Here is a 17,867-nt window from a genome sequence, read left to right as displayed (position 1 = left end):
ATAATGGTCAAATAATGAAGAGGTTTACAAATGGCCACATAGCGATCATAGGCCATCACCACCAGAAGAATGACCTCAGCTCCAGCAAATAAATGATAGATAAAAACTTGAATCATACAAGCCTGGAAGGAAACAGTCTTTGTTTCATAGAGCAAGCCAATGATGATCTGGGAAGCAAGCAGTATAGACAGTATCTACAAATGACAAATATGCCAGAAGAAAGTACATAGGAGAGTCCAGGGACTGACTGACCAGGATGGTCACCATGATGAGCAGATTGGTCATTGCCAATGTAGTAAATAGAACCTTTTTAATCCCTCAGGATTCTGGGTGAGGCCCAGGAGAATGAATTCAGTTACACTGTTCCTCTTTTCCATATGTTTTTCTGAGTTACTTATTGATGATAACTACATAGTCACTGGAGGGAATTGTTTTAAAAATTTAAAGCTTTTGAATAAATATTCTTTATGATAATGGATGCAAGAATTTCCTCATCAGCAGGAAACTCTGTCTGTTCCATAGGAACAACACTAGTCCTAGAGCAATGACCTTAGGAAAGTGTGTCTTCCTGATGTCCACCAATGTTACTATGTGTAGACACTGGTGTCTCTTGCAAATTTTCCCTCAAGTTTGAATTCTTCTACTAAGAAAAGTTTTACATTATCTTTCACGTGCAAAATTCTTTTCTGTTTAAAAAGTATAATTTGCTTATGGTGCCCAAATATTACCTCTTTTCTTTTTAAGTGTTCTTGGATTTCTGTTGGAAAATGTCTTAATATAGCATCATGTTTAGGGACAGAACACTGTTGTGTAATGGATGGGATACAGCATCTCTGTAGATTTAAGCAAATTTATGTGTACCCACCAAACATAAGAGCTGACTTCTGTCATGATGAAATTCTTCTAGCAATCTACAAGGACAATATATGTCTTATATGGAAAATACTATATCAAGAAATCTCTTTAAAGAAAAATGCTTTATGGGAAGTATATGAACAGCAATAAATATACATATATAAAATACATGTAATATGAATGATATTTATTGGTATTTGGTTAGATTTATTTTCACTTGGTTATACAAACTCAAGTTTAAACTTTCTTTGAATCCCTGACTTCTAATTTATCAGCACTGGTAAAAACAAAACAAAATTTGAAGGAGAACATGGAGGGTTACATGGGAGAGTATGGAGATAGGAAAAGCAAGGGAGAAATTTTAAAAACAAATTACAAAATATGATCTTAAAAACTAAAAAAAAAAAAACCCTATATTTTCAGAGAGCTTGACAAGTGGATGAATTGACACATAAAAGTAGGAAAAATGTAAAAAAAAAACCTAACAGCCAACCAACAGCAACAAGAGAAAATCCACTAAAGCCAAGTGATACAGAAACACCATGATGAAGTCCTATAACTGCTCAGCTATCTGAATCTCATAATTCCCAGATGCATTTCTTCTAGTAATTGGTATAAACATGACTTAAAAGCTACTTTTGAGATTAAGTTTTCCTAGTTTTACCTTTTCATTAATTTTTTTTCATGCAAAATATTTTGGTCATATGCTTTCTCTTCCTCCAACTCCTCACAGATACTCCCCACCCCACTACCCTCACAATGTCTTATTCTTTCCCTCTCTACTTTCGCTCTGAAGAAAAAAAGAAACCCAAACAAACAAAAATGCCAATAAGACAAAATTACAAAAACAAAATAAAAATCACAGAAAAATACAAATACGTATGTAGTCTCATTTTGTGATGTGTACTCATGAGCTTGGATCTTCACTGTTGTGTGGCCAATATGCTTAGTGCTGCTCCGCTGAAGAAAACTGAGACTCCCTTGCAAGTAGCATCTTGGTTAGGTGTGGAACTTCATGCCTACTTCTCCTTCTCTGTACTGGAATTTTTCTGGTTTGAGTTTGTGCACATCCTGTGCCAGCTGTCTATATTTTGCGTTCATATGTGTATCTGCTGTGTGTCTCTGGGAAATTTTGTTTTCATAAATTTGTCCACCAGTTCTGGTTCTTAAAATTTATCTCCTTTTCCACGCAGACATTTGATCCTTGAAAGGAAAGGTTTCTTCCACAACTTGGCAGTGTCTGCACATTGTCTAGGTGTGAGTCTTAGTAATTCTGGTAATTACCATTGTACAGCTAACAAACCCTTAAACACATGAAGGAAAAGCACTTTAGGAGGTCCATGGTTAATTATAAATATGTTAATCTGTTGAAATGGAATGCTTGGTCCACATAATGGTTTAAAACTTAATAATTAATGAACTTCACCAAAACACAGCAATAAATGAAATAATTTCTGTCTTTTACTTTATCTATTCTTAGGAAGAAATATTGTACATTAGTGAGTACAAGTCACACTGGAAAGATGGTAACTTTGGGCCACAGAAGAACAACAAGAAAGTAAAAAGTATATGAAAGATGGAATACAAGAAGCCAAAGACCAGATAACCTCATTAAAATCCTCAGTCCATGATGGAAGAGTAATTAAGGGCTTAAAAATTGCCATATATTGATCATAGGCCATGTCAATGAAAATATGAAAAAACTAAGGAAAGAACAAAATGATTTAGTTATTTCCAGAATACTCAATCTGTTCTGTTTACTGTTCCACTAAGGTTGATGCTAGGGGAATTTGAAATATAACAACAATACAATTGTTCAAGTCTAAAGGGTATCTAGAATTCTTTTGAGTTAGTTTTCATATGAGACATTCACTGACAAACACATATGGGCACTTTCAATCCCTTTTCCTAGGTTAATTGCCATAAAATGCAATCTATCCCAAAAAAGAAAGCATGTAGTTGTTAAGAAGGGACACTCAAATTCTAGGTAGCATCATAGAGCTCAAAAAATGCTACTCTAGTGCGATAAATAAAATGCAAAAAAAAAAAAAAAGCTTCAGTGGAATAATGGAATCACAAGAGAGAGAGACCAACAGTAGTTCAATAAAGACATTCCTTCTGACCTTCATAAATTTCGGCTGTTATTGAGATAACAATCATAAATTTATTTCTTTCTCTTTATACAGGTAGAACAAACTTTTATACAAATGCCTATGACATATTGAACTTCTTTCAGAATTTTTAAGCTTGAATTAATAGACAATATAGTAACATAATAATTTTGATTATATTCTTTTTTATTAATAGATCCTAAGTATAAAATTCAATTGTATTTAATTTGCATGTGGTTCTTTGCAACTCAGGGAACATGGCCAATATAGAAGGAAAAACAACATTCTCTAACACCCAAAATTATGCCAGTTCTGGAGAATTGCCTTAACTCATTAAAGGTAACAAGCATACTCTAGTTTTTGTCTGCAATAATATTGATAATTTTTACTCTTTATATCAATTTTGATAAAATGTAACATTTTTTACCTTTCATCTGAAGCCATTATCAATCTCTTCCATAATTTCCACATAGCATTTTTCATGTCCTTATTCCTAAATGTATAAATCATAGGATTAAGTAAGGGGGATAGCATAGTGTAAAATAATGCTACCATTTTGTCAAAGGAGGAGGCAGTGTGAGGCCTTGCATATATAAATATGCATGGGACAAAGAATAAAACCACCACAGCAATATGGGACCCACAAGTAGACAGAGCTTTCCATCGCCCTTCAGGACTGTGGAATCTCAGAGAGAGAAAAATAAAAACATAAGAGACAAGCAACAAGAAAAAGACAAGGACGCAGATAAACCCACTGTTGGCAACCACCAAAAGGCCAAAGATGTGTGTGTCAGTGCAGGCCAGCTCCAGTAACGGGAACAAGTCACACATGAAGTGGTCAATAACATTGGGTCCACAGAAGGGAAGCTGCAAAGTGAAGATGATTTGTACAGTAGAATGTAAGAATCCTCCTGCCCAGGCCACGCCCACCAGAGTACCACAGACCCTCCTGGTCATAATAGAAGAGTAGTGTACGGGCTTACAAATGGCCACATAGCGGTCATAGGCCATGGCTGTCAGAACAATCATCTCAGACCCACCAGGCAAGTGTCCAGCATAAAGTTGTATCATGCATCCTTCAGAGGAGATGGTTTTTCTCTCATATAGAGAATCCACAATCATTTTGGGTGTCATGGCAGAGGAGAAGCTTGCATCCACTAAAGACAGGAAAGCCAGGAAGAAATACATGGGTGTGCCCAGCAGTGTAGGGCTGCAGACAATGGTCACCACAATCATCATGTTGCTCCAGACAGTTGCGATATAAACACATAAACTTATGACAAATATCAGTTTTTGAATATTTGGATTCTGTGAAAGTCCCAGAAAAACAAATTCAGTTACAAAACTCTGGTTTTGAATAGCTTCCATGGAAAAGGAGAATGCTCAATAGAGAGCATGTAATTTGAGAATGATGATAAACATTTTCTTCAATCCATGTTACAGTTTTGTCCAAAACAATGATTATTAAGACCAATTCCAAAATTTCTTTCCGTGCTTTTATTTCATTAAGTATACAAAAAAAAATCCAGAATAATTTTCAGGGTGATAGTTGAAAATTAGTCAGTTGAGGCAGAGATAAATTACTCAATATTTAAATGTAGAGCTCTCCAAACACAGAACAGGAAACAGCTACATGGAGTAAAGAAGAAGTGTCCAGGTATAAAATATGTGCTTAGCTCCTAAGACTATGATGATACATTAGACTTGAAAGTGTAACAATTTTCCTTTGGTAACTGTGCCATTATCAAACTTAGTTATTAAGTGATGTATTAAAGTGTGTTACCCACAGAAAGATTTTCCATTCATTTCCATCAGTGGGCACATGTGTATTGAATTTATCCTTGTTCACTTCAAGTTTAGGCAATCATGTTGGGAGAATTTATGTGTGGCAATTGGACATTACTGGGAGATACAATCTGACAACAAACTCTCTGAACATCTGATCTTACAGCCTTTTCATCCATCCTTCAGAAATGTTCCCTAAGCCTTAGGTATGTGAGTCTTTTGTAGCTGTGTCCATCTGGCATAGGCTCCACAACTCTGCAGTTTCATTAGCTGTGGTTTTCTCTAGTAGTCTTGTCATTTGAAAAGAGAAGTTTCCCTGAAGTTAAAGGAGTGAAGACTACTTTACTAAACCAGCATAATCACTAACAAAACCCCAACCATCTTCCTTCGTCCACAGATAAATAAATATATGACTGCCCTCAGACCTCCTGCTCTAGATAGCTTCATTTTATCAAAAGATCAAACTGACAGGGACAGTGAAAGGAAGACAAAATTGATAATAATTGAATAATTCTTATCACCTATGCTCATGAAAAGTTTACTCCATTAAATTATTCAAAATAAAAGTTAATTTAAAAAATGTTTCATTTCTACTATCCAATACTGAGCAATGCCAGCTTTCCTATATAGTAGCCATTGTCACTGAATAAACTAAGGTACTTCTGTATACTTTGACCAAAAATGGAGAAAGTAAAACAGATCAAGCTCAGAGACTTGTAAAAGTGCACCAGATAGTTACTCTATCCACATTTCGCAAAACATATATCAATGATGATAGAAAATATTGATGTCAGCATGATTTTTAAGCAGCATCTACATAAAAAGTAAAAATTTAATTAACATGAAAATAGAATATATTTTTTAAAAAATTATGCTATCTTCAACTGTAACTTGTAAATTGCTACACAAGTGGTTCATTCATTAAATTATTTTTAAAACATATGAATAATAATTCTGAAAGTATAAACATGTTTGAAACATTTACATTAATAACCTCAGCCTAAAAACTTACTCTAAAGGTGAAATGAGATAAGGAAATAATATAATTGAAGATGGTGCATTACAGCTATTGATAAAAGAGAGCTCCCTAAAACAAGCATATATACATATTTATATGAATCAAACATTTATTCCTCACCCATGTAGGTAAGAATGTTCCTTTTCATGACAATCTGGGAATACATCCGTTCAGATTTCAGTGCCTTCTCTTGGCTTTCACTGATGCTCTGATGACTGCCCCAAATGCCTCTCTTGTCATAATCTTGCTATTTCTAGAATGAGATGGTATTTAATACCATTTCTGTGTTTCTACTGAGTCGTTCCATAGGATAACTGAAGCCTCTCCTGGTGTCCTCTAATTCATCTGATTTAAAGGAGACACTAAGCCATGCCAGCACCAAAATAGTGCAGCACTCCAGATGTTCAGTTTTCCTGAACAATCTAAGACAGGAACCTAGCATTGTTCACATACATCAAACACATTTATGTGGGTATATTTAACTTGGAATACTCCATTCTGACTTGTATCATTCTTCTTACCTTAGTGTCCACTCTTATGAAGTTGGCTGCATTGTGATTGCAGATATGGGAAAATTCATATTATACATTAGTAAGTAGAAAGAGACAGCATTCCATGATTCTACATCAGAATTCTGGAGACGTTCCCTGTAAATTCCCTGTTCAATCTAAAAAAGGAGGAAATGTTAGAGCATGGAAATATATTTTAAAAATAGTCTGTTGCAGAGGTAAAGTAAAATACATGATTGTTGTGTTCTTAACTGGTTTGGACTTAATTTATAAACATAATTTAAATATAGTATTAATTTCATTAAACCTATAAGAATTGCTGCTTTGTAACCCTTTTCAAAATTTTGCTTATTTCTAAATACCTGCTGTTTTATTGGACCTTCAGGTTTCATATATATCATTTTGCCTGCTTCTCTTATCACAGATTATAGCAGTCACAGTCTTAACACTACAGCCTAATTAGGAGTCCCTCTGAAAATGAATTAAAAGAATTATAAATCTCACTTATGCCAACCAATTCCTTAACAATTCTAGTGATGACCTTTTCCTGTTTTATATGGAGTAGGTTTGTTCAGTGTCTGCTCAAACTCTGAGGCTCCTTCTAATTTTTTCTCTCATCTTGAAGTAGGGGCATCTTCGGCAAATCACTGCCCCTTATGTGTTATCTACAGCAGGTTATCAAGGAGAAACCAAACAAATGTTTCCTTCTTGATTTGCAACTGGAATTTAAAGAATTTTCCATGGGATTTGAGGGCATGAAGCCCCACCCACCCCAGAGCTTAGAAACTTTTAATCATCATGATTTTCTAACACATAATTGGGGGGAGGAGTGTTACTTCTTTGCTTGTATATAAATTTCTATGTCTTCAAAGAATCAGAGAATTTTTTTTCTTTTCTTTGAACTTCTGCTTTCTGTTCAATCTTAAATAAGATTATATCCATCCTAAAGAAACACAAATTTCTGGGACAGCTGAATGTTTATCAAAAAATAAAATGTATATTTACACGTAGAAATATTTGCTGACTGGTCAAAATATTGTCAAAATTTAATCCCAGAAATTGATTTTGAAGATTCATTGGGTTTGACACTAAATGTAAAATTTTGGCAGTTAATTTTTCTCTTTTCAAACAGAATGGATATTGCTCGTCAGTGTCATGTTAGAGTAACACAGCACTGAGCCTGAAGCATAAGAGAAAACTTCTGCTTAGTTCATTGGAATCTTTCAGAAAAGACCCTACAAGGAAAGACATTTGATTTGTTCATTATTAAATATTTTATTTTACTTAGTTTTAAGACCTTATATAGAAAAGCATCTGGGTAGCATAACTAAAATAACCTATAGGATTAAACTGTTTGATTCTATTGTTTTTAGAAAACCATGCAAAAAAACAAATACTTCTCTGAATGTTGGATAACATTGGTTGCATTCACATTTAATTAATTTTTCCTTAGACCAGCTGAAGATGGTTCAGTATGCAAAAAGAGTTCATAAGAGTCAACTATTAATAAACTTCAATATTTAATGACAAATGAACTAAGTCAGAATATTTATGAGGAGTCTGGAAATTAAATATGTAAATTAAACATATAGCTGTGTAACTCTTTGATTTAGAATTTTTCATTATAATATTTTATCTACCAACTCATACTTCATTGTTATTTTGAAATATTTTCATACATGAGCTTCAGTTATAACCTCTGTTACTATGACAGCACATCATGCCAGATACAGTTACAGTGCTTCAAAGCGGTCATTTTTCACTTTAATCACTGTATTATATTATCATGTTGATAATGAAAGTTGTCAAATTCTTGATATCCAGCATTGTAAAACTCATCCATTTGTATTAAATCTTCAGAAAAACAGCAGCAGTATTTATATATATATATAAAACATATCATATTATAATATGGAAAACTGAAGCAGGTTATCAGAACATCATCTGCCAAGACAAAATAAAGACCAGACCTCCTGAACCTTGGGCCAATGCCCTTATTCACAGAGTTTGTTTCATTGGTAGTAAATATGTCATGTTACATTTATGCTGTCATATGTTGGTATGATATATTGGAATTATTTACTGAAAGAAACATATACCAAAATTTTAAATTATTTTTAATTTAATTCAAATAAATTTAGGCATCTTCCTACATATTATTACATGTGTTTGTTTATATTGAAATAGGTTTTATAAATTAAAAAAAAACAACAAAGTTTTATTCTCTAGAAAAAATTCAGTCAATATGAGTGATATGTGCCAAGGCAAAGAAAGAAAATGGTTAACAAAACTGAGATCATATAACTAAACATAGTTTGATTAGATGTGAATATTTCAGTCTCATCAAAATATTTGAAATACCTGAAACAAGTTAAAGTGAAGCTTTAAAATTACCTAAAGAATTACCATGAATTTCTATTTTACTGAGTATTATCTATAAAAATGTCTTAAATTTGACTTTCAGTCATGGGATGAAGAAAAGTCATGACTGGAGAAGACTGGAGAACAAACAGGTGTGTTTTAGATGGTCATGGGCAATAAAATGAAATATTAAAATCCATTCAGAATAGATCATCTATTGTTCACAAATTCTGTACTTAGATAGATGGAGAGATGGATGGAGAGTGATTACAAGATCCACTACTGTTTTTTTAGTTAAGTTCCCAAAAGTAACAAGAATTAGAGAAAGGACACAGATTATAATATCCAAATGAGTGATATTTATCCATAAAGACAACCTTTAAAAAGAGAAAATATTAGAGCACCAAAGAAAAATGTGATTCTAGAACACAAATCAAGGTGTCAGTTGAAAAAAACAGAAAAGAAAAAAACAACCAACCAGACAATAATATTTTTAGTTACTCCAAATTGAAAGAGTAGCAAAAATTATAAGAAAAATGAAACACAGATCAAGCCACCTTTGGTATTCAGAGGGGGACAGATTGAGGAGGATCTGGAGAAATTAGAGCCAAATATGATCATCCTACATTGTATACATTGAGGACATTCACAAGAATGAATTTTATAAAAAGAAGACATAGTATTTGAAAATTCAAAGGGAAGTTATTTGATGTATTAGGATGATATTTGACTAATTTGTGACCTAATATAATAATGACTGACTGCCTAAATGTTCTTATGGATAGTCCAGTCAACAGATGAGCATTTATTAATATTGAAGGACTGTATAAAGTTGTTAAAAATGAGAAACACTTTATAGATACAAATCATATGATTATTGTATATAATCTCTAGAAAATCACCCAAATTGCCTCTTCCCAGCAGATATGAGAACAAATATGATATTTTAAGAAATGAAGTGGGGCAGCGGTGGTGCATGCCTTTAATCCTAGCACTTGGGAGGCAAAATCAAGCAGATCTCTTGTGAGTTTGAGGCCAGCCTGGTCCACAGAGCAATAACCAGGACAAGCACCAAAACTACACGGAGAATCACTGTCTCAAAAAACCAAAATCAATAACAAAAACAAAAAACAAACAAAACAACAACAACAAAAAACAAAAAAATGAATATATTGATTCAGGGTATTTGGTCTTATACTGAGGTTCTTGATCCATCAGGACCTGATTTTTTACAGGGTGATAGATAGGAATCTCTTTTTAGTCTTTTACATGGAACTAAGCAGTTTGATGAAAAGCATTTTATTCTTCTATTTCTGGGATGAATCATAGCTTTCCTTGTACTAGAAGGTAACTATGCATATAACCAGAAGACAAAAGTCATCATCAATCTCACCCAGCAAAGGGCCCTGCTACCTACAATAGCATCCAGTAAGCTTATACTGGTACAATAGAGACATACATAATGTAAAAGTACCAACCACTTGTTAAATTGGAATTTAAGGCCCACACCATGAATTGGAACACAAACATACTGAACACCACTAAGCCCCATTCACATACAAGAAGCCATTTGCAACTGATATCTCCTAGGAGACAAAAATCTTTTTTTTTTTCAAATAAGTGACACTGGGTATATCAATCACATTCTGGGGCAAGTCCCACACTCAGGAATGGTTGACCAACACAGAACAGACTTTAGGATTTCCCTTTTCTGATATTTGAGTGTATGTCCACTGTTGTTGCCGTTGTCGTTTCAGTTTCATTTTTTTTTTAAGGGAAAAATCTTAAATGGGGTGTGTAGATGGGTTGGTAGACTGTGGGAGAAGTTGGGGGAGAAAAGCAAAATCTTCAAAATATATTGTGGAAAAACATAAATAAATAAATAAATAAGTACAGGAACATTGACAGAGTTGCAGAATGTGTTCATCCTTTAAGTGATCTGAATAAATGGCTTTAGAGATTGGATCAACAAAAGGAGGTAATGGGATAAAAGATAGCAGCATGTCTCTGTATTCTTGATCCTTCTAAGCACAGAATCCACTAATCCATCCTAAAACATATTAGTAGATGAGAACAAAAGCTGGGTCTGTTAAAACTTAAAGTTATGAATACACATTTGAACTATGGAAACAGACTACTTTTCTGAAAAGCTCCAATAGTTATTTAGATCAGAGTCTTATAAGCAAGGTATGTGGTTAAGGATTAAAACATTTTTCTTCTGTCTACTTTAAAATAATCATTCGTGCTTTCTGTTGATTGGAATTATAGCCCATCCGCTAAAAAGTTTTTATTTGTTTTTAAAAATTATTCACTTCATGTTTCAGAACATTTCTGTATACTCTGTGAAAATATATTGTTGTTATTGGTGCAATAAAGAGCTGAATGGGCAATAACTCGGCAGGAGGTATAGTTAGGTCTTCAGGGCAGAGAGAGAACTCTGAGAAGAAGAAGGGTAGAGCCACCATGAGACAGACAAAGCAGGATTGGCAGTACATAGGTGAGGTAAATGAGCCTTGTGCAGCATATAGAGTAATAGAAATGTGTTAATTTATATTGTAAGAGCTAGATAAAAACAAACCTAATGTATCAGCCAAGCAATTATAATTAATGATAAGTCTCTGTGTGGTTATTTTGGAGCTGGTAGATGGGACAGAAAAATCAGCTTACAACATTATGTGTGTATTTTGCAAGAATATATATAAGTGAAACATGTGTGTGTTTTACCCACTGAGAGCAGAGGAGGATGATAGATCCTATGTAACTGGAGTTGCAGATGAGTGTAGGCTGTCATGTGGGTGCTGAAAATGAACACTAGAACAAGTACTCTCAACTACTGGGCCATCACTCCAACCTTAAAGGACAGTTTTGGAGATGATTCCACATTCAGTGAACTGAATATAAAACCAATCTCTCTCTCTCTCTCTCTCTCTCTCTCTCTCTCTCTCTCTCTCTCTCTCTCTCTCTCTCCCTCTCCCTCTCTCTTTCTCTCTCTCTCTCTCAGATTTTTGAAATATTGACAGCATCAACTACTTAATTTCTACGAACATTTTATGAATAATATGCCAATACTATTGGTGACATCATTTAATTACATTTCTGCTGTGGAAAAATCCTCCTGTATACTGTAAAGATTTGTCACTTGAATTGGTTTTAATAAATCACTGATCAGCCAGTACCTGGGCAGAATGTTAAGTAGGAAAGCCAAACTGAGAATGCTGGGGAGAAGGAGGGTGAGGTAAGGAGTCACCAGCCAGATACAGAAGAAGCAAGGTGAGAATGTCATTTTGAGAAAATTTACCAAGCCACATGGGTACACATAGATAAGAATTATGGGCTAATTCAAGTGTAAGAGCTAGTTAGTAATAAGCCTGAGCTACCAGCTGATCATTTATAAGTAATATTAAGTCTTGAGTCAATTATTTAAGAAGTGGCTGCGGGGTATTTGGGAACAGTAGGCGGGAACAAAACTTCCATCTACACATTTCTAACAAAAGGTCAAAATTTCTGGCACAAGTAATGTTTATTTACAAGATTTACTACTCTGCTATTCTTCTTTTTAAATCGTATTTTTCTACTTATTAGTTCCCTGTCTAATTCCTCCAAATGGTTTTCATAGTAAAGATATGATGGGGAGTATGACTAGGAAATTGCAACTGCCAAGTCCTGAAGGATTTACTTGAAATTCTGATTGTGTTGAAATACAAATGGCTTACTTCTTATGACAAGAGATTTAGAATTTGGAAACATGAGGCACCAATCAGCTCCTGAATGTTATCAAATCAGTTTATCTTGGTTTTTCTCAAGAAAGAAGTCCTTGGTTTTGGCTCCTCTCAGACACAATTCTGAAAGATGCAGCTTTGACCAATCACCATGTTTTCACTCACTTCTCATACAGCAATACATGTAAAACTAACTGAGAACTTTTCCATAAAGAGCTCTCCCAGTAGAAAATGATTTCCATGTATGGCAGAAAGGGATTGACACCATTACTAAACAGCCAACAATACAAAGGCCAAGTCATAAACTTGCTTTTAAAAAGTCACCCCTTTCTGCCTTTAGGAATTAAAAATACAAAATCTTTTAGTTGACAAACATAAGCTCACTGCTATATTATTGAAGTTATATATTTCAGGGAGATATTACAATTATGTAGACACACAGACAAAATATGGAAGATGAATACATGGCGGTTCACCTAAACAAGAGTTTCCACCTCAGAGGACTCCGATGATGCTATAGATCACAAATGTGAATCTGTATCTGTATTATAACATGAAATGACCACTATTTATAGGAAGATACCTTCAGCATAGTGTCTCTCCAGGTCACCTTTAGAGGACTTATAATGCTCACTTGCAGCATTGTGTTCTCAATAAATTTCTTGTTATTAAAAATATTCTTAAGCATACTGCTGTTACTTCAAAGTTTTGAATACTAATATATGTGAATAGTACAAAATGATACGTTTTATCAACATCATACTTCATAAAACATGAAATCTTAGAAATATTTAGACACTTCAAATTTCTTTAAATACTTAGTAAATAAATTACTGAGGAATATTAAACTTTAAAGATTTGATAAATATTCTGAAATGGCAATTCCTCACAGCAGGAACTCTGGTCCTGGTACATCTTCTAAAGCAATGGCCTTGGGAAGTGTGTCTCCCTGTGTCCACAATTTATCTATTGTACACTCTTTCTTGCAAATGTTCCCTCAAATTTGAATCCTTCTACTAAGAAAAATTTTATATTTTCATTCACGTGCAACATTCTTTTCATTTAAAAAGTATAATTTCCTTATGCTGCTAAAATATAAACTCTTTTCTTTTTAAGTGTTCTTGGATTTCTTTTGGAAAATATTTTAATACAGCATCACATTTAGGAAGAGACACTGTTGTGTAATGAATGGGATACAGCATCTCTGTAGATTTAAGCAAATTTTTGTGTAACCACTAAACATAAGAGGTAAGTTCTGATGATGAATTCTTCTAGCAGTCTCAAAGGAAAAGAAAATATATGTCTTGTTTGGAAAATACTGTATCAAGAAATGTCTTTAAAGAAAAATATTTTATGGGAAGTATATGAACAGCTTATATATGTGTGTGTGTGTGTGTGTGTGTGTGTGTGTGTGTATTACATGTAATATGAATGATATTTATTGGTATTTGGTTAGATTAATTTTCATTTGGTTATACAAATTCAAGTTTAAACTTTCTTTGAATCCCTGACTTCTAATTTATTAGCACTGGTGAAAACAAAACAAAATTTGAAGGAGAACATGGAGGGTTACATGGGAGAGTATGGAGATAGGAAAAGCAAGGGAGAAATTTTAGGAACAAATTACAAAATATAATCTTAAAAACTAAAAAAAAAAAAAAAAAAAAAAAAAAGAACAACTTATTTTCAAAGAGCTTGACGAGTGGATGAACTGACACATAAAAGTAGGAAAAAATGTAAAAAAAAAAAAAAAACTAACAGCCAACCAACAGCAACAAGAGAAAATCCACTAAAGCCAAGTAAGTGATACAGAAACACCATGATGAAGTCCAATAACTGCTCAGCTATCTGCATCTCCTAATTCTCAGATGCATTTCTAGTAAATGGTATAAACATGACTTAAAAGCTTCTTTTGAGATTAAGTTTTCCTAGTTTTACTTTTCATTAATTTTTTTCATGCAAAATATTTTGGTCATATGCTTTCTCTTCCTCCAACTCCTCACAGATCCTTCCCACCTCCCTACTCACCAAACATCTTATTCTTTTCCTCTCTATCTTTCTCTCTGAAGAAAAAAAGTGAGCCAAACAATTGTCTCAATTATCCAGAGGGCCTAATCCAGTTGGGAGCTCCTCAGCTATTGGTTCATAGTTCATGTGTTTCCATTAGTGTGACTATTTGTCCCTGTGCTTTTTCCAAGCTTGGTCTCAACAATTCTCACTCATACAGTCCCTCCTCTTTCTCATCAATTGGACTTCTGGAGCTCTACCTGGGGCCTGGCCTTGGATCTTTGCATCTGCTTCCCTCAGTCATTGGGTGAGATTTCTAGCAAGAGAGTTAGGGTGTTTGGCCATCCTATCACCAGAGTAGGTCAGTTTGGGCTTTCTCTCTACCATTGCCAGTAGTCTTTTGTGGAGGTATCTTTGTGAATTTCTGGGGACCTCTCTAGCACTTTGTTTCTTCCTATTCCCATGTGGTCTTCATTTATCATGGTCTCTTATTCCTTGTTCTCCTTCTCTGTCCTGGATACACCCAGGCAGTGGGACCAGGACCTGTCCTTAGTGCATGAGCTGGCCATTTGGAACCTGGGGCTTATGCAGTGATACTTTGCTCAGCCTGGGAGGAGGGGACTGGACCTGCCTGGACTGAATCTACCAGGTTCAGCTGAATCCCCAGGGGAGTCTTTGCCCTGGAGGAAATGGAAATGGGGCTGGGTGGAGGATGGGAGAAGGAGGGCCAGAGGGGGAAAGGGCAGGGGAATCCATGGCTTATATGTAAAATTAAATTAAATTATAAAATAAAAAAACTAAAAAAGAAAAAAAAAGAGAGAGCCAAACAAACAAAAATCCCAATAAGACAAAATTACAAAAACAAAATAAAAATCACAGAGAAATATGTATGGAGTCTCTTTTTGTGTTGTCTACTCCTCAGCATGGTTCTTCATAGCTGTGTGTATATACTCCGTCTCTGGGAAATTTTGTTTTTATAAATTCATCTACCAGTTCTGGTACTTAAAATTTATTGCCTTTTCCACATAGACACCTGATCCGTGAAGGGAAAGTTTTGTTCTATAGCTCATCAGTGTCTGCACATTGTCTAGGTATGAGTCTTTCTGTTAATTACCATTGTACAGCTAACAAACCCTTAAAAACATGAAAGAAAAGCACTTTAGGAGGCCCATGGTTAATTATAAACATCTTAATCTGTTGAAATGGAATGGTTTTTCCAGACAATAAATGAAATAATTTCTGGTTTTTGCTTTATCTATTCTTAGGAAGAAATATTGTACAGTAGCTAGTACAAGTCACACCCAAAAAGATGAAAGCATTGAAGAACAACTATAAAGTAACAAGTATATGAATGATGGGATATAAGAAGTCCCAAGAGCAGACTACCCTCATCAGAGTCCCCAGTTCATGATGGAAGAGTAATTAAGGGCTTAAAAATTGCCATATATTGATCATAGGCCATGTCGATGAAAATATGAAAAACTAAGGAAAGAATAAAATGATTTAGTTATTTCCAGAATACTCAATCTGTTCTGTTTACTGTTCCACTAAGGATGATGCTAGGGGAATTTGAAATATAACAACAATAAAATTGTTCATGTCTAAAGGGTGTCTAGAATTCTTTTGGGTTAGTTTTCATATGACACATTCACTGACAAACACTTGTGGGCACTTTCAATCTCCTTTCCTAGGTTAATTGCCATAAAATGCAATCTAACCCAAAAAAGAAAGCATGTAGTTGTTAAGAAGGGACTCAAATTCTATAGCAAATAGCAAAAAACTTCAGTGGAATAATAGAGTCACAAGAGAGAGAGACCAACAGTAGTTCAATAAAGACATTCCTTCTGACCTTCCTAAATTTGGGCTGTTATTGAGATAACAATCATAAATTTATTTCTTTCTCTTTTTATAGATTGAACAAACTTTTATACAAATGCCTATGACATATTGAACTTCTTTCAGAATTTTAAGCTTGAATTAATAGACAATATAGTAACATAATAATTTTGATTATATTCTTTTTTATTAATATATCCTAAGTATAAAATTCAATTGTATTTAATTTGCATGTGGTTCTTTGCAACTCAGGGAACATGCCCAATATAGAAGAAAAAACAACATTCTCTAACACCCAAAATTATGCCAGTTCTGGAGAATTGCCTTAACTCATTAAAGGTAACAAGCATACTCTAGTTTTTGTCTGCAATAATATTGATATTTTTTACTTTTTATATCAATTTGATTAAATGTGACATTTTTTACTTTTCATCTGAAGCCATTACCAATCTCTTCCATAATTTCCACATGGCATTTTTCATGTCCTTATTCCTAAATGTATAAATCATAGGATTAAGTAAGGGTGATAGCATAGTGTAAAATAATGCTACCATTTTGTCAAAGGAGGAGGCAGTGTGAGGCCTTGCATATATAAATATGCATGGGACAAAGAATAAAACCACCACAGCAATATGGGACCCACAAGTAGACAGAGCTTTCCATCGCCCTTCAGGACTGTGGAATCTCAGAGAGAGAAAAATAAAAACATAAGAGACAAGCAACAAGAAAAAGACAAGGACGCAGATAAACCCACTGTTGGCAATCACCAAAAGGCCAAAGATGTGTGTGTCAGTACAGGCCAGCTCCAGTAACGGGAACAAGTCACACATGAAGTGGTCAATAACATTGGGTCCACAGAAGGGAAGCTGCAAAGTGAAGATGATTTGTACAGTAGAATGTAAGAATCCTCCTGCCCAGGCCACGCCCACCAGAGTACCACAGACCCTCCTGGTCATAATAGAAGAGTAGTGTAAGGGCTTACAAATGGCCACATAGCGGTCATAGGCCATGGCTGTCAGAACAATCATCTCAGACCCACCAAGCAAGTGTTCAGCAAAAAGTTGTATCATGCATCCTTCAAAGGAGATGGTTTTTCTCTCATATAGAGAATCCACAATCATTTTGGGTGTCATGGCAGAGGAGAAGCTTGCATCCACTAAAGACAGGAAAGCCAGGAAGAAATACATGGGTGTGCCCAGCAGTGTAGGGCTGCAGACAATGGTCACCACAATCATCATGTTGCTCCCGACAGTTGCGATGTAAACACATAAACTTATGACAAATATCAGTTTTTGAATATTTGGATTCTGTGAAAGTCCCAGAAAAACAAATTCAGTTACAAAACTCTGGTTTTGAATAGCTTCCATGGAAAAGGAGAATGCTCAATAGAGAGCATGTAATTTGAGAATGATGATAAACATTTTCTTCAATCCATGTTACAGTTTTGTCCACAACAATGATTATTAAGACCAATTCCAAAATTTCTTTCCGTGCTTTTATTTCATTAAGTATACAAAAAAAATCCAGAATAATTTTCAGGGTGATAGTTGAAAATTAGTCAGTTGAGGCAGAGATAAATTATTCAATATTTAAATGTAGAGCTCTCCAAACACAGAACAGGAAACAGCTACATGGAGTAAAGAAGAAGTGTCCAGGTATAAAATAT

The 17,867-nt window shown here is 34.5% G+C and overlaps 2 protein-coding genes across 2 annotated transcripts; both read right to left on the bottom strand.

Moving 5' to 3' along the window:
* Positions 1-3,389: 3,389 nt before the first annotated feature.
* LOC114693891 (olfactory receptor 4C15-like) lies at positions 3,390-4,334 on the bottom strand. Its single transcript, XM_028870439.1, has one exon. It carries the CDS (start codon positions 4,332-4,334, stop codon positions 3,390-3,392), a length of 945 nt encoding a protein of 314 aa, XP_028726272.1.
* A 12,289-nt stretch (positions 4,335-16,623) lies between these two features.
* LOC114693890 (olfactory receptor 4C15-like) lies at positions 16,624-17,568 on the bottom strand. Its single transcript, XM_028870438.1, has one exon. The coding sequence runs from the start codon at positions 17,566-17,568 to the stop codon at positions 16,624-16,626; it is 945 nt and encodes a 314-aa protein (XP_028726271.1).
* Positions 17,569-17,867: the final 299 nt, after the last annotated feature.

The sequence above is a fragment of the Peromyscus leucopus genome, chromosome 4 (assembly GCF_004664715.2).
Source record: "Peromyscus leucopus breed LL Stock chromosome 4, UCI_PerLeu_2.1, whole genome shotgun sequence".
Taxonomy (NCBI): domain Eukaryota; kingdom Metazoa; phylum Chordata; class Mammalia; order Rodentia; family Cricetidae; genus Peromyscus; species Peromyscus leucopus.
Note: the sequence above shows the minus strand (reverse complement) of the source record. Positions and strands in the feature narration are given on the sequence as shown.